General features: G+C 51.2%; 1 protein-coding gene across 5 annotated transcripts in view; it reads left to right on the forward strand.

Annotated features, from left to right (window-relative positions):
* The window catches only part of CET (cholesteryl ester transfer protein), a 28,562-nt gene extending 13,687 nt beyond the window's left edge, over nt 1–14,875 (forward strand). For all 5 annotated transcript variants that reach the window (XM_011762129.3, XM_011762127.3, XM_011762126.3 and 2 more), the window contains 9 exons: nt 409–500; nt 2,249–2,428; nt 3,516–3,566; nt 6,486–6,650; nt 12,213–12,280; nt 12,677–12,710; nt 13,195–13,267; nt 14,356–14,441; nt 14,622–14,875. In XM_011762129.3, coding sequence (XP_011760431.1) covers nt 409–500; nt 2,249–2,428; nt 3,516–3,566; nt 6,486–6,650; nt 12,213–12,280; nt 12,677–12,710; nt 13,195–13,267; nt 14,356–14,441; nt 14,622–14,696 — 824 coding nt within the window. In that variant the 3' untranslated portion in view covers nt 14,697–14,875. The remainder of the gene's footprint in view (nt 1–408; nt 501–2,248; nt 2,429–3,515; nt 3,567–6,485; nt 6,651–12,212; nt 12,281–12,676; nt 12,711–13,194; nt 13,268–14,355; nt 14,442–14,621) is intronic.
* The last annotated feature ends 6,598 nt before the right edge of the window (nt 14,876–21,473 follow it).

The following is a 21,473-nucleotide window of genomic DNA, read 5'->3' on the forward strand; positions in this document are numbered from 1 at the left end:
TCCTGGAAGTAGATTGGGAAAAAAGATAATTAGATTGCTCACATGGCTGGGCACTCATCCACGTTTATACAGCCTAGCTCATTGGAGATGAGGACACGGCGCTGAGTGAGGTCAGGGCCCTGCCCTGTCCTCTGCAGTACAGAGCAGAGCTGGGTTTCAGCCCAAGTCTTGGACTCAAAGTGCCATGCTCTGAACCAGCCTTCTAGAAGGGCTCTACCTACCCAGACAGACAGACTTGGGAAGAAAGAGCATGAAAAAGTGCCACACCCCTCCCCGCACACCCAGGTCCCACTTTACAGAGGGGAACACTGAGGCTGGAGGCTTGGGCAGCTGTGTGGATGCAGGGGAGCGGTGACTCAGGGCAGTTCCCCCATCCTAAGGCCCTGCCTTGATCTTTTCCTCCTGCAGCCAGTATCCTTTCAGATGGAGACATCGGGGTGGACATTTCCCTGACAGGTGATCCCATCATTACAGCCTCCTACCTGGAGTCCCATCACAAGGTAGGAGTTGTGGGAGGGTGGGGCAGGGCCCAGCTTCCCCAGGGGAGTTGGTCCTTTCCTGTGGTCTGACAACCCCGTCCCCCAGCTTCAACCTTATGGCAGCCAAGAGTCCTGGGGCGCTCCTCCGCATTCCTGATGCTGCGAGGCGGGCAGGCCACAGCGACGTGCCCCCGAGCCCTCTCTGCAGGCACCAGGGCTCCCCACTACAAGGATCCCAGCAAAGCACCAGCTTCTTCCTAGAGGACTTATTTGGCTTCTGTCATCCTCTACAGCAGTGGATTGTGGCCCCTCCAGGGGTACTGACAAAAGCTTTGGACCCTCTATTACTTAGGATATAGGTTCTACTGCTGTAACAAAGAAATCCAAAATGATAGATGCTTAAACACAATAGACATTTATTTCCTCTGTTGCGGTCTGAACATGTGCAGTCCCGGGGGATCTGGAGGCTGCAGGGTGTCAGGCACGCAGGCCCCTTCCACTGGGTTCTCAGCCAGCCCCAGGTGCGGCCTCATCCCAGGGTCCTGGCTGGCTGGCCTGACCACCACACCCACTCTGCTCACAGCCCATTGGCCTGAACTTGATCGCAGGACCCCACCCTAGCTGCAAGGAAAGCTGAGGAATTTATTTCAGCTAAATATTGAGACCAGCTAAAAATTAAGTAGTACAGAATGGAGGGAGAGATGGGAGAAGATTTTAGGGCAGACCCAGCCATCTTTGTAACAGAGCCTCTCCCCGGAAAACTGAACAGAAGGATCATTTTGGAGGTTCATGGACACTCCTGAAGCCTGTTCACAACCCGTGGGCTGGATGATCTAGAGGGGTGGGGGACTGGGCAGCAGCTTGTTTTCCTGATTTTAGCCTCCAGGAGCTGATGGTCAATGGACTGCCCTCTGCAGGGGCAGGGCCGGTGGTCAGCTAGGGCGGGGTGGGAGCTGGAGGTCCATGGTCACCAGCTGTCCTGACCAATTGAATATAACCCTGTGAAGGCGGGAACCACATCTGTCTGGTTCACTTCCCACGGTGTTTGTGCCCCATAGTGGGCACTCCAGAAGTATTTGTTGAATGAGTGAAAGCCCCACTGGGGGAAACTGGGTGCAGCTCTTTCCTCAGTTTCCCCATCTGCACTCTGGGCACTCTACACTCTGGGGCTCCACTGTATTGGAATGGAGCCATGCCCACTGGCATGCGTATTGCCCGTGGTTGCTTTTGCATTACAGCGGCCGAGCAGATGATTGCAACGGAGACCACATACGCTGCAAAGCCTAAAATATTTACTATCTGGTTCTTTATAGAAAAAATCTGCTACCCACTGTTCTGGACTATAGAACTCAGGACAGACAGGTGATTAAGTCCAGGAGGACTCCAAGATTCTCCTGGAAGTAGATTGGGAAAAAAGATAATTAGATTGCTCACATGGCTGGGCACTCATCCACGTTTACACAGCCTAGCTCATTGGAGACAAGGACATGGACGCTGAGTGAGGTCAGGGCCCTGCCCTGTCCTCTGCAGTACAGAGCAGAGCTGGGTTTCAGCCCAAGTCTTGGACTCAAAGTGCCATGCTCTGAACCAGCCTTCTAGAAGGGCTCTACCTACCCAGACAGACAGACTTGGGAAGAAAGAGCATGAAAAAGTGCCACACCCCTCCCTGCACACCCAGGTCCCACTCTGGGCTCCTCCCATCTCCCTGAAGCTGGACCTGAGCCCAACAGGGACACATGGGGTCCAGCCAGCGTCCTGGCTTCCTCCAGGGTTATTTCATCTATAAGAATGTCTCGGAGGACCTCCCGCTCCCCACCTTCTCGCCCGCACTGCTGGGGGACTCCCGCATGCTGTACTTCTGGTTCTCCGAGCAAGTCTTCCACTCCCTGGCCAAGGTAGCTTTCCAAGATGGCCGCCTCACGCTCAACCTGATGGGAGACGAATTCAAGGTGAGTGGATGGGGCTGCTAGGCAATCCAGACGGCATGTGGTATGTGTGTGTATGCACACGCATGGGGAGGAGGGAGGAAACTCGGAAACTCGGGGGTGGGCAAAAGAACTAGGGACCGCCTAAGCTGGAGCAATGGCAGTAAAGTCCAGTCTGGGTGCAGTGGCTCATGCCTATAATCCCAAACCTTTGGGAGGCTGAGACAGGAGGGTCCCTGGAGGCCAGGAGTTCGAGACCAGTCTGGGCAATATAGGGAGATCCCTGACTCTACAAAAATAAAAATACATTTAAAAATCAGCTGTGCACGGTGGTGCATACCTATAGTCCCAACTACTCAGGAGGCTGAGGTGGGAGGATCACTTGAGCCCAGGAGGTTGAGGCTGCAGTGAGCTATATTGGCACCACTGTACTCCAGTGTGGGTGACAGAGTAGGATTCCATCTCAAAAAAATTAATGAAGTTCAGCATTTATTGGAGTCAACTATGTGTTGCCGGACAGACAGATAGATAGAGTGATCAATAGATTTAGGTGTAGATATAACTTGGCAGGTAGTAACTGTGCATTAAATATAAGATGATATTAGTCTTACATTTATTGCACAGTCATATTTGCTACACTTTGTCTTGTTGTACTCATCCTGTGAGATGAGTACTGTTACCTCTGTTTTGCAAACAAAAAACCACAAAGCTCAGAGAAGGTAAGTGACTTACTGAAGATCACACAGCCTGTAAGAGGTGGCTCCAAAGCCTGTACTCTTCACCTATACTGTACTAGAAATGCTTAGGTAGTTTCCAGGGCATGCTTGTCATTGAACTCATGAGGAAACTGAGACCCACAGAGGGGAAGAGACCTGCGCAAGGTCACGCAGCCTGCGTGGGACACAGTGGGGAGCAGAACTCAGGCCTCCAGCCGGGACAGGGGTTCCCTGCCCCACACCCCACCCGGAGCATCTCACATGTTGTCTGGGAGGTTGGGAGTTGCATCTGAGGAGGGGTCCAGTCCTTGAAACTGCACTTGGTCCCTGCGAAGTTTTCTTCTGAGGAGTGGCCTTTACACCGTCTACCCGCCAACTTCCCCATCTCTTTTCAGGCAGTGCTGGAGACCTGGGGCTTCAACACCAACCAAGAAATCTTCCAGGAGGTAACTGCCCCTGCCCCTGTGTGGGGTTTATCTCGTGTACCCCAATCCTGCTCTGGCTTCAAGAGCCCCCACACAGCCAATGACAACACCAATGACAACAATTACAACAGCGAACACAGCTCTTTGTAGGGTGTTTGGCATGGAGCCAAGCGCTTAGTGAGTGTGACTTCCTTCAGTGCTCACACTGATGCTATGAGTGGGGCAGTCAGACCATCCCCATTTTACACACAGGAAAACTTAGTGAATGGCAAGGCTGGGTTTGAGCCCAGCTCTATTGCCCCCAAAGATAATGCTCCATTCTCTGCTCTATTACCCAAGCATAGGGACTTGTAGGGGGCTGGAACCTCAAGATCAACTCCGGGCTCAGAGGGCCCCAGCAATAAGTGACTTGATTACTCCTGATCCCAAAGCTGACTTCAGGCAAGCTCCTTGCCGGTCGCAGCCTCTTCTTGCTATGCCCAGTGGCAATGATGTTCATAATCCCACTCCTCAATGCAGGGTTCCACTAAGAACCCGTGATCTCCTACCTCAAATGGACCTCATGCTTTCTGAATAAGCCTCGCTCAGCTTTCTGGTTACCTCACTCCCCCACCCACTGCAATGACTTCTTCAGGCCTTCCCTGCCTTCCTCAAATCTCCAGCTGCCCCCTCCTGTCTACCTTCCACTTCCCTCTCCTCACACAACCTACTTCCCAAGAGCTGAGCACAGCCACCAACAGAACTTCCCCCGCATGTCTCCGCTCCCAGTCCTACCCACTCACCCACACCTGCGCCTTCCTGTGGCCCTTCTCCTGTTCTAACAGAGGATGGCCCGTCTTCCCTTCTGAACTCAGACCGTCCCGCCTTCCCTGGCTCTGTGATGTCTGTCTCCTTGCACATACGCAACTCACAGTATTGGGCAGGCCCCTGATTGGGTCTTCTCCCTCAGCCTCTTGTCTGAGTCCTGTTCCTTTGATGACCTATTTCTAGTCTTTTCAGTTCTCTCTGTCTCTACCTCCTCCCCAGGCCAGGCTACCATTATCTCTAGTGGGGACCCATCTGTAGCTCCCGGTGGGTCTCCCTGTGTCCTGATACCCTCCTACAATCTGTTCCCCACAGCAGCCAGAAAAATCTTTTCAAGAAATAAAACTGATCATTCACCTGCCTGCTTAAAGCTGGTGTAGGATACAGGCTAAGTGCTCTGCCATGGCCTCCAGGATCCTGCATTTTCTCATCTTGTCTACCTCTCCATCTAGTTGTATCCTACCCAGTGTAACTGTTCAGTTTAAGAGTTGACGACGTCGTTCATCAGCTCTGGAAATTTCTTTTCTTTCTTTCTTTTTTTTTTTTTTTTGGGATAGAGTCTTGCTCTGTAGCCCAGGCTGCAGTGCAGTGGCACAATCTCAGCTCATTGCAACCTCCACCTCCTGGATTCAAGCGATTCTCCTGTCTCAGCACTGAAATTACAGGTGTGAGCCACAGCACCTGGCCCATCAGCTCTGGAAATTTCTTCATCACTTTCTTTTCCATGATTGCCCCATCCCTATTTTCTCCATTTCTACCTCCTCAAATTTCCGTGAGACACACACCGGGCCATCTCATTCCATTTGCCGTGTCTCTTACAGGCTCTGTCATGTTTTCCATCTCTTTTATCTCTACGCTAAATTCTGGATGATTTCTTCAAGTATCTTTTTAGTTCATTAATTCTTTTTACAGCTGTGTCTTATTTGTTTACTTACCGACTGAGATTTTCATTTTATTTTATTTTATTTTATTTATTTTTGAGACAGAGTCTCGCTCTTTTTCCCCAGGCTGGAGTGCAGTGGCACAATCTCAGCTCACTGCAACCTACACCTCCTGGGTTCAAGCAATTCTCATGCCTCAGCCTCCCGAGTAGCTGGGATTACAGGTGCACACCACCGTGCCTGGCTCATTTTTTTGTATTTTTAGTAGAGACGGGGTTTCACCATGTTGGCCAGGCTGGTCTTGACCTCCAGACCTCAAATGATCCTCCTGCCTCAGCCTCCCAAAGTGCTGGGATTACAGGTGTGAGCCCCTGCACCCTGCCGCCCCTTTCTTTCTTTTGAGCTCAGCTATGTATTTAATGAAACCTTTTCTTGTGTATCCAGTGGTTCGGTGGTTTCTTGGGGCATGTGGTCTCCTTGAGCCCAGTCCCACAGGCTGTAATTGAAGGTCCTCAGGCCACACTCCCCAGCCCCTGCCTGCGCATTCCTTGTCTTGGCCAGGCTCCTTCCACAGGGCTCTTGTCCACTGTCCCCTCTGCCAGAATGGTTTGCACTCCCCCATCCCGTCTGCTCCTCCTCCTGCCTCCTCAGGGATGGCCTCTCCCACCTCACTGACTAGGTCAGATCCCCTTGTGTCACAGCCTGGTGTGTCTCTTCTTTAAATATTCCTCAGATGCAGTCTTACCTTCTGTTCTGGGATGCCCTGGAAAATGCTGGGCTCCTGCAGATACAGCCCGCAGCTCCTGCACTCTCTGCTCTATCCCCACCCCTAGCCCAGCTGCTACAGCAGCTTCCCTCGGAGGGTTACCATGCAGCGTGTCCTGTTCTAAGATCTTTCCACAGATTATCTCATTTCATCCTCAGGACAACCCTATGAGGTAGGATCTATGATTATCCCCATTTTACAGATGAGGAAAGTGAGGCTGGGAAGGCTAAGTGAAGGCATCCTCAGCACATCCTGAGAGAGGAGTTCAGGGTAGGAATAGCCTCACTAGCACACAGATGAGAAACTGAAGCCCACAGAGGACGAGAGTCCTAATTTGCATGGCCTGGGGCCCGGGTACTACCCCAGGCTGCCTCCTTTTCCCCAGCCCTGGGGCCCCAAGCCAGCTTTGTCCTTCCCATTTCTGAGGGCAAGGACTGCTGCTGCCCTGATGGGCCCCCATCCTGGCCATGAGACCCCTGTCTTTCACAGGTTGTCGGCGGCTTCCCCAGCCAGGCCCAAGTCACCGTCCACTGCCTCAAGATGCCCAAGATCTCCTGCCAAAACAAGGGAGTCGTGGTCAATTCTTCGGTGATGGTGAAATTCCTCTTTCCACGCCCAGACCAGCAACACTCTGTAGCTTACACATTTGAAGAGGTGAGGCGGGTGCAGGGAGAGTGGTGGTGGGGGAACCTGACTCACAGATGGGCAGGGGCCTGGGGACCTCTGAAGCCTCCAGATCCTTCTCACCACCTCTGCAGGCACTGGTTGTCTCTTGCACATGGCCCCTTAACAATCAAAATCACATCATGCAAGTAATGAGGGGTGCACACGTGGCTTCCACAGCTTAGGTCATATTTTCTCTCTTTTCTTGTTTTTATTTTTTTAGAGACAGGGTCTCATTCTGTCACTCAGGCTGGAGTGTAGTGACACAATCATAGCTCACTGCACCCTCGAATCCTGGGCTCAAGTGACTCTCCCACCTCAGCTCTCCTGAGCAGCTGGGACCACAGGCAAACACCACCACACCCAGCTAATTAAAAAAAAAGAAAAAATTCCTTAGAGGCAGGGTCTTGTTATGTTGTCCAGGCTATTCTCAAACTCCCGGCCTCAAGCGATTCTCCTGCCTCAGCCTCCTAAGTTGCTGGGGTTATACGCATGAGCCACCATGCCAAGCATATTTTCTTTCATTCTTATTTTTATTTATTTATTTATTATTTATTTATTTATTTATTTATTTGAGATAGAGTCTCACTCTGTTGCCCAGGCTGGAGTGAAGTGGCACAATCTCGGCTCACTACAACCTCTGCCTCCCAGGTTCCAGCGATTCTCATGCCTCAGCCTCCCAGGTAGCTGGGATTACAGGCATGTGCTACCATGCCCGGATAATTTTTTGTATTTTTAGTAGAGACAGGGTTTCGCTATGTGGGCCCAGCTGGTCTGAAACTCCTGGTTTCAAGTGATCTGCCCACCTCGGCCTCCCAAAGTGCTGGGATTACAGGCGTGAGCCACGGCGCCCGGCCAATATTTTCCTTCTTAAGCTGAGCAGTGGACAATGGTGTTTGTTACCCAAGTCCACAGCCCTCCATCCATTAGGGCCACATGGGTTTCCAAATTCAGAACTTCTGTGAATTTGTAAAAGTAGTATAGTGTATAGACACTGGATATATTACAGAACACCACAATTGGGTGTGGGGTGGCACCACACAATCAATTCTCCTCAAATGCCTCAATTGGCATTTCTCCTCATATGAAGCAATACCACAGATAGCTTCCTAGACAATGGCCAGGTTTTGCCAACAAACTTAAGAAAAAACTTGTAGTTTTCAAATCCTGTTTGATTTTATCATTGCAAATAAGGAATTAAGGATCAGTATTATCTTTAAGGCCTCTTAGAATATCTTCAATTTTTTTTTTTTTTTTTTTTTTTTTGAGACAGACTCTCAGGCTGGAGTGCAGTGGTGCAATCTCGGCTCACTGCAACCTCCACCTTCCCGGTTCAAGCGATTCTCATGCCTCAGCCTCCGCAGCAGCTAGCTGGGACTACAGGTGCATGTCACCACACCCAGCTAATTTTTAGTAGAGGCAGGGTTTCACCATGTTGGCCAGGCCAGTCTCAAACTCCTGACCTCCAGTGATTGACCTGCCTCAGCCTCCCAAAGTGCTGGGATTACAGGCATGAGCCACTGTGCCTGGTCAATATTTCTTAATACTTTAAGAATTAAAGACAAGAACAATGCAAGCACATTGTGGAAAATATAGAAAAATAGAAAGAAGGAAACCACTGTCACCATAACCCCCTTCTCCAGGGGCCTTCGATGTGGTTACTGGGCGCATTTCCTTCTGGTGCTTTATTATTTTTAAATAAACTTTTTATTTTGGAGTAACTTTAGATTTGCATAAAAGTTGCAAAATACAGAGTGTTCCCATATACCCCCCACCCACTACCCCCTTTGTTCACATCCTACATAACCACGCTACATTGTCATAGCGGAGACATCAACATTGGTGCACGACTGTTAACCAAACTCTAAACTTTATTTGAATCTCCCCAGTTTTTCCACTGATATCCTTTTTCTTTTCCAAGATCTGATCCACAATAGCACATTGTATTTAGCCGTTGTTTTTTGTTGTTGTTTGTTTGTTTCTGCCCAGGCTGGAGTGCAGCAGTACTCACTCTAGCCTTGATCTCCCTAGCTCAGGTGATCCTCCCACCTCAGCTTCCCGACTAGAGATGTGTACCTCCACGTTTTGTTTTTTTGTAGAGACAGGGTTTTGCCACGTTGCCCAAGCTGGTCTCAAATCCCTGGGCTCAAGTGATCCACCCACCTTGGCCTCCCAAAATGTTGGGATTACAGGCATGAGCCACTGTGCCCAGTTTCTTTAGCCTTTTAAATATCTCTTTAATTTTTGTATTATTTTCTTTTTTGTTTTTCTGTTTTATTCCTTTTGGCTTTCTCATGTGGATGGATACGTATTATTTTATTTACTTTTTTTTTGTTAAGAATCTGAAACATTGAGCATTTGTTAAAAAAGAATTATTCGGCCGGGCACGGTGGCTCACGCCTGTAATCCCAGCACTTTGGGAGGCCGAGGTGGGTGGATCACATGGTCGGGAGTTCAAGACCAGTCTGGCCAATATGGTGAAATCCCGTCTCTACTAAAAATACAAAAATTAACCGGGCGTGGTGGTGCACACCTCTAGTCCCAGCTACTTGGGAGGCTGAGGTAGAGGAATCGCTTGAACCTGGGAGGCGGAGGTTGCAGTGAGCCAAGATCATGCCACTGCACTCCAGCCTGGGCAACAGAGCAAGGATCCGTCTCAAAAAAAAAAAAAAAAAAAAGAAACGAAAAAGAAAAAATTATTCATGTTAAAGCATGGTAAGAGAGACCATTTGGGACTCTCATGACAGGTATAGGAACCACTACGGCAGGGCTTACAGTAGTGGAAGAACTTGGCCTCAACTTCAAACATGAGCAAGTGAGAATTTATAACCACAGAGCAGGATGGGATCAGGGATGGAAAATTACTAAGAGAAAACATCAGAGCTAAGGGGGATTCTGGCTAAAACCAACCTAACAGGATTCCAGCTGAAGACAGGGTGATCAGACAACATCTAGGGGGAGGTGGAGGTAGAGAAATCTGATCAGATTTCAAGGGTGATCACATATCGAGAATAGGGGGTTCTTGCCAAATTGACTTAGCCGGGTTCTTTGGCTAAAACTGGAATTTTTTTTTTTTTTCTTGAGACAGAGTCTCACTCTGTCACCCAGGCTGGAGTGCTCCGCTCACTGCAACCTCCACTTCCCAGGTTTAAGCAATTCTCCTGCCTCAGCCTCCCAAGTAGTTGGGACTATAGGCACGTGCTACCACACCTGGCAAATTTTTGTATTTTTGGCAGAAACGGGGTCTCACTATGTTGGCCAGGCTGGTCTCGAACTCCTGACCTCGTGATCCACCCCCCCCCCCCCCGGCCTCCCAAAGTGCTGGGATTACAGGTGTGAGCCACCGTGCCTAGCCTACTGGATTTTATAAGAAGTGTGCAGATGGTCCTAGGGGAAGGTTCACGGGCCTGACTGAAATTAGTCTTTACCACTATAACAAATACCTGTTAGCCCCCTACTCACCCAAACTCATCCTCCCCTTCCTGGAATGTCCTGTTTCATTGCAAAGCACTTCATTCCCCCTCCCCCAACTTTCCTAGGCGTCTGCCCTTGTTCCTGCCTCCTGAAGACCTCTCCTTTGGCTTTTGAGTCTGGCTGTGTACAGAAAGGATTTTTAGAAATCTGTGTTCACTAGGACGTGTGTGTGTGTTGGAGTTGAAGGGAGTGCTTCCAGAAGGGAGTTTTGACTGGATCTCAGGGGCAGGGAGAAAGCCATGGGAAGGTGCCGTGGCCCAGGGAAAAACACAAATAGAGCCAGGGGAGGGGAATCCCAGTGTGGCCAGGGACAAGGGTTGTTTTGAGGTGAAGGCTAGGAGGTACATTGAGACTATCTCATGGAGGTTTAAAGACCGGAAGGAGAAATTAAAAGCCACAGAGGCTTTGGGATTAGGAGAGGGAAGAGATGACATGGCTGGTGCTGGTGAAGGACTGTGGGATTGGAGAGGCATCAAACTGAGCCCTGGCTAAAGTGACAGAAAGCAGGAACAGCCTCCAAGCCTCAGCTGTGCCCACCGCTTCACTGCAGAGGGCACTCCAGAGGCCTAGAACCAATGGGACACTTGTTCAAGGCCATACATCACATTCAGACCTGAGCCAGTAGTTTCTGCACCCCCAGCACATTCATTCATTCATTCATTCATTCATTCATTCATTTTCTTTCTTTCCATTTATTTATTTATTTATTTATTTTTGAGACGGAGTCTAGCTCTGTCACCAGGCTGGAGTGCAGTGGCGTGAACTCGGCTCACTGGCAACCTCTACCTCCTGGGTTCCAACGATTCTCCTGTGTCAGCCTCCCAAGTAGCTGGGATTACAGGCACATGCCGCCACACCCAGCTAATTTTTGTGTTTTTGGTAGAGACAGGGTTTCACCATGTTGACCAGGATGGTCTTGATCTCCTGACCTCATGATCTGCCCACCTCGGCCTCCCAAAGGGCTGGGATTACAGGCATGAGCCACCGTGCCCGGCCTCATTCATTTTCAACAATCTGTTGAGGTTTTACTGTGGGCCGGGACCATATGGTTCCTGATCTCATGAAACTTACAGTCGAATGGGAAGAAAGGGACAATAACTAGACAAACAAAAGACTATATAACTACTAATTGTGCCCAGTGCTATGAAATAGAAATGGGTGGTCAGCAGAGGTGCTTATACAACTTATAACTCAAAATCCAGCGTCTATTTAAAGTGATCTAGCGTCATGGGCCTCAGACTTTGGCGGGGTGTTACTGCACAGACTTCTGGACCCACCCCTAGGGTTTCAGGTTTGATGGGTCTGTAGTGGGGCCTGAGAACCTGCCTTTCCCACACGTTCCCTTCTGCGTGGTGAGAACGATGCCGGTTAAGGGACCACATTTGGAGTAGCACCGCCAGTGGAGGAAGCCTCACCTCGCTTTAATGATGGTTTCACTTGGGAGGTGGAGGGAGTGAGGTATGCAGGAAAGCCCAGGACTGTGATTGTTTCTCACCAAACAGGAAGAAACTATTGGTGATGTGGATAAGTCAGAAACCAGGAGAGAAAGTGCCCACGTGGGCCGGGCACAGTGGCTCAAGCCTGTAATCCCAGCACTTTGGGAGGCCGAGGTGGGTGGATCACTTGAGGTCAGGAGCTCAAGACCAGCCTGGCCAAATGGTGAAACCCCGTCTCTACTAAAAATACAAAGATTAGCCAGGCATGGTGGCACACACCTGTAATCCCAGCTACTTGGGAGGCTGAGGCAGGAGAATCGCTTGAACCTGGAATGTGGAGGTTGCAATGAGTTGAGATCGTGCCACTGCCCTCCATCCTAGGCGACAGAGTGAGACTGTGTCTCAAAAACAAACAAAACAAAACAAAAAGGAAAAGGAAGTGACTTCTCAGGTCCTAACCCCAAAGCCACAGGTGCTGGGGAACTTTCCTCAGTTTTCAGAAGAGCAGTAGCTAAGCCTGGTTCCCGTGTCACCCATGCCTCTCCAGTCCCTCAGTGGAAAGAATCAAGGGCCCTGAGCTAGAAGGTTGCTCTCTGCTTCAGGAAGAGCCCCGGCTCACAGCAAATTTGGTTTCTCTCCCCAGGATATCATGACCACCGTCCAGGCCTCCTATTCTAAGAAAAAGCTCTTCTTAAGCCTCTTGGATTTCCAGTATGTGCTGCAGAGAAGAGAGGGGCTGGTCGACTCTGCAAACCTCTCCCTGGTCCCTTGGAGTCAGGCACAGCACAGGGTGTTGGTGGGGAAATGTGGCCCCTTCCCCTTGGGACATATGGCCTGACTGCAGGGAGATAAGACCCTACCTAGATAGAATCTTCTTTGGGAAGAAGGGGCGCCAGGAGGAATGGAGGGAGGGGCTAGCAGGAGGAGAGCACTGCCGGAGTGAAGGCCTGGCAAATCTCAAGAGAATAGCAAATCTCAAGAGATGCCCCAAAGGGCCTGAGCTATGAGATAGAAGCACTGGCTGTTATTCTTAGAGTTTCTTTCCCAGGAGATGTTACAGGAGGGGGCCCAATGGTGGGTCAAATTCTCATCTCTTTTTTATTTCAGGATTACACCAAAGACTGTTTCCAACTTGACTGAGGTAGGTGGTCTTGGATAGACTGGGGGAAATAAGTCCTGTGGGACTTCCTGCCTTAAAGAAAGCAGGTGGAGGGCCCTAAAGGAAATCAGGCAACCGGACCAAAAGAATCTGGACCAGATGGTCCATGCTGTGTCTCTTGTGACCCTTCTTCTCTCTGCCATGTCTTTTGGGAGAGCCCTTGTTTTGCAAAAATGAGAGCGTGGTGGTATGGATTAGAGTTTAGGCAGAAGAGTACTGGCCAAGCAGCCCCTCCATGGACCTCAATTTTCCCTCTGTGGAATGGGCTAGCAATACTGGGCCCCCCGAGGGCGAAGGAAAGACCACTGAGGAGGGGCACCGTCTGGGGCTGGAAGAGGGAGTGGGTTGGATGTATTGTTTTCACGGATAGGCATGTGGATGAATGCTCATCCAGGCCGTGCAGCATCTGCCCTGTGGGTCATTTCCATGCTCCACGGAGCACTCACTATGGGCCTCTGATTGGCAGAGCAGCTCCGAGTCCGTCCAGAGCTTCCTGCAGTCAATGATCACCACTGTGGGCATCCCTGAGGTCATGTCTCGTAAGTGTGGGCTGGAGGGGAAACCGGGTGCCGAGCCTGACAGTTTCCCATTTCACCTTGTGGGCCCTTCCCAGGCAGAGCTCCAGGTGCCCCTCTTCCCAGTCATTGATACTTAGCAGTCTGGGCCCCCTTCCTTCTCCCTGCTGGTGTCATTGCACGCCAGTGACTCGGCCAGATGTACAGAACTCTGTTCTTGGTTTACTTGCAGAATATTATCTCTGCCACCCAGTGGGATGGCTCACCACTTTCAGGATGCAGGTCTCCGAACAGCAACCTGATATAGCAGAAAGAGCCCTGGGCTGGGAGGCTGAGACCTAGTTCTAGCCCAGTCCTGAACCTCAGTTTCCCTTTCTGTAAAACAAGAATGTTGAACTTGATGACTCCCAATTTTCCTTTTGACCTTGAAATGGTAGAATATTTATCCCTCTGAGGTGACTCGAATGGTAGACTCTCAGACACCATAGCACGCATGTGCTGGGGATAATTTGGACAAGGCTCTGCTGAGAGCTTTCTGCTCCGTTCCCCACAGAGTATGCTGAGCTGACTATGCCTTCCTTTTGAATATCTGCTTGTCCACATGGCTTAGGTAGGAGAGGAAGGGCGTGGAAACTGGAATGATCCTAGTGGTGTGTCTTGGCATCTCTTGGCCTCATTTTCCCCCATCTGAACCATGAAGCTAAAGCTAGGGGGTGCAGATTAAATGGTTCCTACAACTACTTACAAGGAGACCACTCTGTGGTTGCAAAGAACACTTTGAGAAGCTGTGTGGGAAAGCTTCCTTCCTAGCAGGGTAGGTAGATTCAGCTAACTGCAGGTCATGTGGCCATAGTGAATGGGTTGGGAGCTCAAATTCGGGATAGAGGGAATTTTTTTTTTGGCAGCAGAGTGGCAAGCCCTGCCACCACACAAACTCTGCTCTTCCTCCTCCTCAGAAGCACTTGCCCACTCTTCTAAGTCAAAGTGAAACACATGTTTACAGAATATTGGTCCAAAGGGGTCTCAGCATCTCCCACTGCCCAGGGTGGCAGAGCCTCAGGCCAGCCTTGCTCCCCAAGAAGGGCTGACTGGGGCTCTGTCCCCTGCCCCAGGGCTTGAGGCAGTGTTTACAGCTCTCATGAACAGCAAAGGCCTGAGCCTCTTCGACATCATCAATCCTGAGATTATCACTCGAGATGTGAGTACAAAGTGCCCCTCACCAGTCCCTGTTCCTGGGGAGGGAGACCCAGACAGGATTCCCAGGGTGACTGGGGGCTGTTGGGGAGACAGGCAGAGGGGACTTCACCAGCTTGGCTCCCTCCTGGTGGCCTGGGAGTCAGCCCAGCCTGCCCCTCTCTCCTCCCGCCCCTCCCTCCAGGGCTTCCTGCTGCTGCAGATGGACTTTGGCTTCCCTGAGCACCTGCTGGTGGATTTCCTCCAGAGCTTGAGCTAGAAGTCTCCAAGGACGTCAGGATGGGGCTTGAACCAGAAGGCAAGCACCAGGCTCACAGCTGGAACCCTGGTGTCTCCTCCAGCATGGTGGAAGTTGGGTTAGGAGTACAGAGATGGGGATTGGCTCCCAACTCCTCCCTGTCCTAAAGGCCCACTGGTATTAAAATGCTGTATCCAAGAGCTGGAGAGTCCTTCTTCTGTGGCTGATGGGTAGAGGGAGGGGGAAGGGATGTGTATCACCAACGCTGTCCTCCTCCTTTCAGCCCTTCCAAGGCAGCTGCCCCCAAACCCTCCAAGCTCCATGGTGCCTGGAGGAAGAAATCTGAACCTCTCTCCTTGGGACTCAGGGTCCTCCCTGATCAGGTCCCTGGATACCTTCCAAATTTATCTCCTTTAACCCAGCACTCTCCTTGTCTGACCAGCTTCCTGCAGGAGCTGGCACACACTCTGTGTCCCATAGTGTTCCAGTGCTGGACAGGAAGTGAGGGAGGACAGGGGCTTCAGATCCTGAGGATGGCGGGAGGGGAAGGGGCCCTCAGAGGTCTGGTTTCTGGTAGAAATGGAGGAAAACAGAGCCTCTAAAAAGGCAAAAAACTTTATTCCAGAAGATAAACTGCTCATGAGCCTGAGCCTATTTCCAGCTCACCACTTTTTTTTTTTTTTTTTTGAGATGGAGTCTCTCTGTGATCCAGGCTGGCATGCAGTGGCACAATCCCAGCTCACTGCAACCTCCACCTCCCAAGTTCAAGCAATTCTCCTGCCTCAGCCTCTCAAGTATCTAGGATTACAGACACGCACCACCACACCCAGCTAATTTTTGTATTTTTAGTAGAGACGGGGTTTCACCATGTTGGCCAGGTTGGTCTCAAACTCCCGACCTCTAGTGATCCACCTGCCTCAACCTCACCACAGTGCTGGTGTTAAATATAGTGAACCCCAAGTTTCTCTTCAAAGAATCAGTAAGTCAGTATGTTCAGCTCTCTTATTCTTTGATTTTCCATTTTAAAGTTTAACTTCCTGGTTCTCTTTGCCCCCTTGCTTCTAATTTCAGTAAACAACATTTTCCCCCAGTTCTTATCAGCAGTTCACATCTGTTCCCCTGGTCACTTGCTCCATCCTGACTCATCCCAGTCACCTGCTTTGACCTGAGTCACCCCTGGTCACCTGCTCTGATGTTCCCTTATGGGAACACCTTTAGTTATCTCTTCCTAACAGTTCTTCCCACCAAACTACTCACCTCACCACTCTGGCTCATACCCCTGCTCTTTTTAAAATAGCCAATCGGAATTAGCTTAGACTGTGCAGTCCAACCCTAGCCATCAGGGGAACAACACAGCAGTAGGGACTACCTGGGTCAGGAATAAGAACCCCTTCCCCTCCCTTGTTCAAGTGTGCTCTCGCCATTGTTCCATCTGTGAGGAGCACCCTTTCTGCAGAAAGTAAAAATTGCCTTGCTGAGACAATTAAATTTATGTCTGAGTGCTATTTCTTTGTAGCAGGCAGTGGGGAACAGCATTTCTAATACTGAGATTACAGGCATGAACCACCATGCCCGGCCTCCAGCTCACCTTCTTATGCTCAAATTGTGTCTTCTCCTTCCCACCCTCAAGCTACAATACAAAAAGTTTCTTCCAACCGTCTCAGTCTTGGAAGGTACCAGGTTCTATTTTCTCTGGGTGTGTAAAGAAAATGCCTCTCCCATGTTAGCTAAGTGAGATGGGAGGAAGCACAGCAAGATGCTGGCTAGTGCAAGGTCCCTGGGGTAGAAAGAATCATGATGGATTCAAGAACAGTCAAGAGGGCTGGTGTGGCACTGAAAGCAAAGAACTAGGGGCAAGAGATGAGGTCTAACCAGGTCACATAACAAAGGTGGTAAAAGGGCCTGGTCTTTATTTCAGCAGCCAAGAGAGACAGCTAGGAGGCTGGGGCTGTGGAAAGCTCAGAAGTAAGATGCCCCTTCAAGTCTGGGAATATGTGAGGGGAGGGCACCATCTTCTGAGCCAGGTTTCTTCCAAGCCCTTCCCTCCTCCTCCAAGTGCTTTCTGAGACCTGTTTCTCTTCCTTCTCCGGGGTCTAATGCAAGGGTCTGACTCACTAAGCAGGAGCACTCATGGGCAGGATGGGCTGCTCTCAAAGGGCCCTGGCAGAAGGAGTCAAGGTGGTCTCACCAGTCCCTGAGTCCAACGTGGGAATTCTAGGTCTTGGAATATTGGCCTCTGAGGTGATGACACCAGTTAGGAGCCACATCCCACCCAAGAATACTCCCTCGAAGAGGCTGGAAAGGCCCAAGGCCCCCACCCTGATGCTACAATGACAGAATCAGGATAACTTGGCAGCCCTAGGCAGTTCTTCCTTGAATGGAGACTTTTATTAGCACGAGGGACAGACAGAGAAGTCACTTGGAGTCTTACCCCTTGTAGACCCCAACCCGGCTGGGACTCCAGAAGGCCCCAGGGCTCTGCTCCAGAAAGAAGGGCAGGGGCATCCCGCCAGCTTTCTTCACTGTCCTTGGAGAGGTCTCCCCGGGGCTGAGCTGGGAGGCACTTCTATGTCATTTCCCATCCAAAGAGTGCAATTAGCAGGAGATATGGAGTCCAGTGGGTGAGAGGCTTACAAAAATGGGGCTGACCTCCAAGCCCCTCTCCCAAATTCCAGCCCCTCCATCCAAGCCTAGAAGCTCTGACCTAGTCCTATTTAAGTCCTCCTGGCCTGGCTGTGTGTGTAGGGGGGTCCTGGCCTCAGCCCAGTCAGGATCAGTTCCAAAAAGAAGGCCACACCTGCTGCTTCCTCCAGGGAAAAACAAGTGCTCCCCAAGGCCAGCACCAGGCAGAAGCACATCCTGCCACCTGGGCTACTGACTTTGGGCAGGATGGGGCCCAGGTTTTTGGCAAATAGGAAGGGTAGAGGGAAGGCCTGGTTTTCAGACCTGGGACTAATCCCAGCTCCCCACAACCCCAGTTACTAATTCTACCCTCCTGGGGCCCCTCTGTGCCTCTATTTCCTCTTCTATTCAATGGGATGATAATACTTTCCATGTAGGATTCTGGCAAGGGCTGGGTTAGCCCAGAGGAGGAGCCCATGGTAGCCAAGAACAGCGGCTGCAGAGGTGGCCTGCCTGGGTCCACCGTTCAGCTCCTCTGCTTCTGTGTGATCTCAGGCAAGTTATTTAGCCTCTCTGTGCCTCCCTTTTCTCACCTATCAAAAGAAAGATGACAGTTGCCATGAAGAGTAAAGGAGAGGCCAGGCATGGTGGCTCAGACGTGTAATCGCAGCACTTTGGGAGGCTGAGGCAGGGGTATCTCAGGAGTTCAAGTCCAGCCTTGCCAACATAATGAGCCCCCATCTGTACTAAAAATACAAAAAAATTAGCTGAATGTAGTGGTGCACACCCGTAGTCCCAGCTACTCTGGAGGCTGAGGCGGGAGAATTGCTTGAACCTGGGAAGTGGAGGTTGCAGTGAACCTATATTGCGCCACTGCACTCCAGCCTGGGCGACAGAGTGAGACTTTGTCTCAAAAACAAACAAACAAACAAAGAATTAAAGGAGAGAGCGGCTGCACTTTGGGAGGCCAAGGTGGGCTGATTGCCTGAGCTCAGGAGTTCAAGACCAGCCTGGGCAACACAGTGAAACCCAGTCTCTACTTAAATACGTTTTTAAAAAGTTAGCTGGGCATGGTGGCATGTACCTGTAGTCCCAGGTACTCAGGAGGCTGAGGCAGGAGAATTGCTTGAACCTGAGAGGTGGAGGTTGCAGTGAGCCGAGATCGTGCCAATACACTACAGCGTGGGTGACAGAGCGAGACTCTCTTTCTCAAAAAAAAAAAAAAAAGAGAGAGAGAGAGAGAGAGCACAGTGTCTGGTACATCCTAAGTGCTCCATGAGTGCCAGATATTGGTTATACTTCATGGAGGTGAGGTACACAGAGGTGTCAGGTCATGCGGACTCACTCCATTCTCCAGTTAACCCCGACTCCCTCCCCACCCACTTCCTGAGTTCTTCTGCTGTCAGACTTTCCTCTCACATCTCCAGTTTCCCACCCAAAAGTCCAAACACTCAAGATTCCTTCTCATCTCCAACCCATAAAATCTGATTGGCTTCTTCACACTCAAGTGTAAATGACTGATGGCCATTTGATTGACACTGGAGGGGCTGGCACATTTTTAGCCAAAGGTGTGATGTGGAATCTCAGGCCGCAAGCCAGTCTGAGGACAGGGGAAGTTTGAGAAGATCGCCCTTCCAGAACCCTTTGGTGATAACGTTTCTGGCAGGCCTGGTACCCCCAGAGTGAAAAGGGCTCCAGGTTCAAGACCCAGCTCTGCCCCTGATTGCTGTGTGACCTTCAGCAACTCGCTTGATCTATCTGGACCTCAGCCTCTTCATCTGCCTAATGGGATAATAATCTTTGTCCTGCCCTCCTCAAGGGGCTGTTCAGAATTAAATGCATCTGAAAATGACCTGCATGTGTGTCTCGGACTGTGGTTATTTGTTCATGTGTCTGTCAATCCTGCCTGCACAGGGAGCAGGTCAGTGTCTTTCTTGGGACTTTGTGTAGGACCAATCATCCAGTCGGTGCTCAGTGAACCTGCTGCTTCCCTGTAGGATGTCTGGGAGGTGGGTGGAAGGCCTTCCTAGCAGGCACATACTGAAACATAATCAATCCCTCCCATGCATACAGCTCACACCCACATTCTCATCCATTCCCACCATGCCCCTCAGTGGCCTGGGGAGGCTAGAAATACCCCACTTGACAGATAAGGAAGCTGAGTCCAGGGGAGGTCAAGGCATTTGTCTGAGGTTATACAACTGGGAGTGGTGAAGCTGGGAGTTACACACAAGCAATCACTGCAAAGTCTGTGTCCTTCCCACTCTGAGCTGTCATGCAATTTGCAGATATCTGAGTTGGTCCTAGGAGGAAGGCAGTTCAAGTCTCATGGGGATTTGGGGCCTGCAAAAGGGGACAAAAATATAAGGGCAGCTTATGGGCTTCAGGTACAGATTGCATCAGTCTCAACTTTAAGTCATCAAATGATCACAACCACTCTATGTGGAGTTTGTATTAACATCATCCCTATCTTACAGATGGCAAAACTGATGTGCACATCCATTCCCACCTGGACCCAGACGGGAATGCAGGTGCAGGGTGAGTGGGGGCCTGGCACACCCACTCTCTGTAGAGCCTGCATCCTGGCACCTCCCTGAGCCCCTGTGCACCACACCCAGGGGCAATCTCAGGAGTCTCGGGGGCTCTTGCCCCTTTTGTGGACAGGACATTGAGGTAGGCAGGTAAAGCTTGGCTCACCTGCAGAGCACGGATGGGCGGGGACTCCAGGCTGAGTCCCCCCCTCCTCCACCCAAGGTGGAGACTAGGTTGGAGGAAAGGGGGAATGCTGTGCAGGAGGGGACTTAGAACCTGGGGGTCCCGGGGTTGGGCACAGTGGCTCACGCCTGTAATCCCAGCACTTTGGGAGGCCAAGGCAGGCAGATCACAGGTCAGGAGTTCAACATCAGCCTGGCCAACATGGTGAAACTCCATCTCTACTAAAAATACAAAAATTAGCCGGGCGTGGTAGCACATGCCTGTAATCCCAGCTACTCTGGAGACTGAGGCAGGAGAATCGCTTGAACCTGGGACGTGGAGGTTGCAGTGAGCTGAGATCGCACCACTGCACTCCAGCCTGGGGAAAAGAGCGAAACTCAGTCTCAACAACAACAAAAGAACCTCGGGGGGTCCCCGACTCCTGGCCTGGAGGTGCACTCCAGTATGAACAGAGGAGTCAAGGCCTTGGGCCTATCTAACACAGTCAGTAAGCTGGAGAGTAAGACTTGAACCCGGGATGTCTGATGCTGATGCTTGTGTCCTGACCACTACCTTGCAGCATCCTCACACCCACACCCCACCCTGGCCTGGGAGGCAGGGGAGCATCATTGGTCTGGGAGTGAAAGTTCCTTCCCTGTGGGATGTCTGGGAGGTGGGTGGAAGGCCTTCCTAGCAGGCGCAGCTGCCCACAGGATGAATATGTCCAGGGGGACAGGAGCCACCTGTCCCAGGATGTGGGCAGAAACCTGGAGGAGCTGAAGCTGGACTTTGAGGACGGCCCCTGACCCCATCCTGGGAGAGCCACCTCCCCTTCCTTCTGCCCCCTCCAGTCCCTCCTCTCCTTCCCTGCTCTCCCTCCTCCCTCTTTCCATCTCCCCCTTTCTGCCTGTGATTCCTCGTGTGACTGGGGCAAGATCCTTCACCTCTGTCCTCCCTGAGCCTCAGTGGCTCACCTGGAAAATAGGGTGATGCCTGCAGGAGTATTTTAGGTTTACTTAATGAGATAAATTGGTAGACTGTTTTTCCCAGGTCAGCCAGCCAGGGGCTCGGTGAATAGGAACGAACGCTGCTGCCATTCCCTTCTCCCCTAGTTCGTCCTGGAGGCTCTACGCTCTCTAAGTCCCCTCCTCCTGCACTGCATACCCCCTCTCATCCAACCCAGTCTCCACTGAGGCACTGAGGCAGGGTCTCAGCGCGGAGTCCCCACCTACCTGCGCTCCGCATGTGAGCCGACCTTCACCCGCCTGCCTCAGTTCCCCGTCCACGAAAGGGGCGAGCGCCCCCACGTCTCCTGGGACTGTCCTTGGGTGCGATGCGGGGCTCCAGGGAGGTGCCAGGGTGTGGGCGAAGCAAGGAGAGGGTGTGTTAGGCCCCCGCCCATCCCGCGCCCGAGCCCCATCTGGCTGGGGCTGGCACCTCGAATCCACGTGATTTCTCGGCAGCAGCCGCCGGTTCCAAGCA

Source organism: Macaca nemestrina, chromosome 18, assembly GCF_043159975.1.
Source record: "Macaca nemestrina isolate mMacNem1 chromosome 18, mMacNem.hap1, whole genome shotgun sequence".
Lineage (NCBI taxonomy): Eukaryota > Metazoa > Chordata > Mammalia > Primates > Cercopithecidae > Macaca > Macaca nemestrina.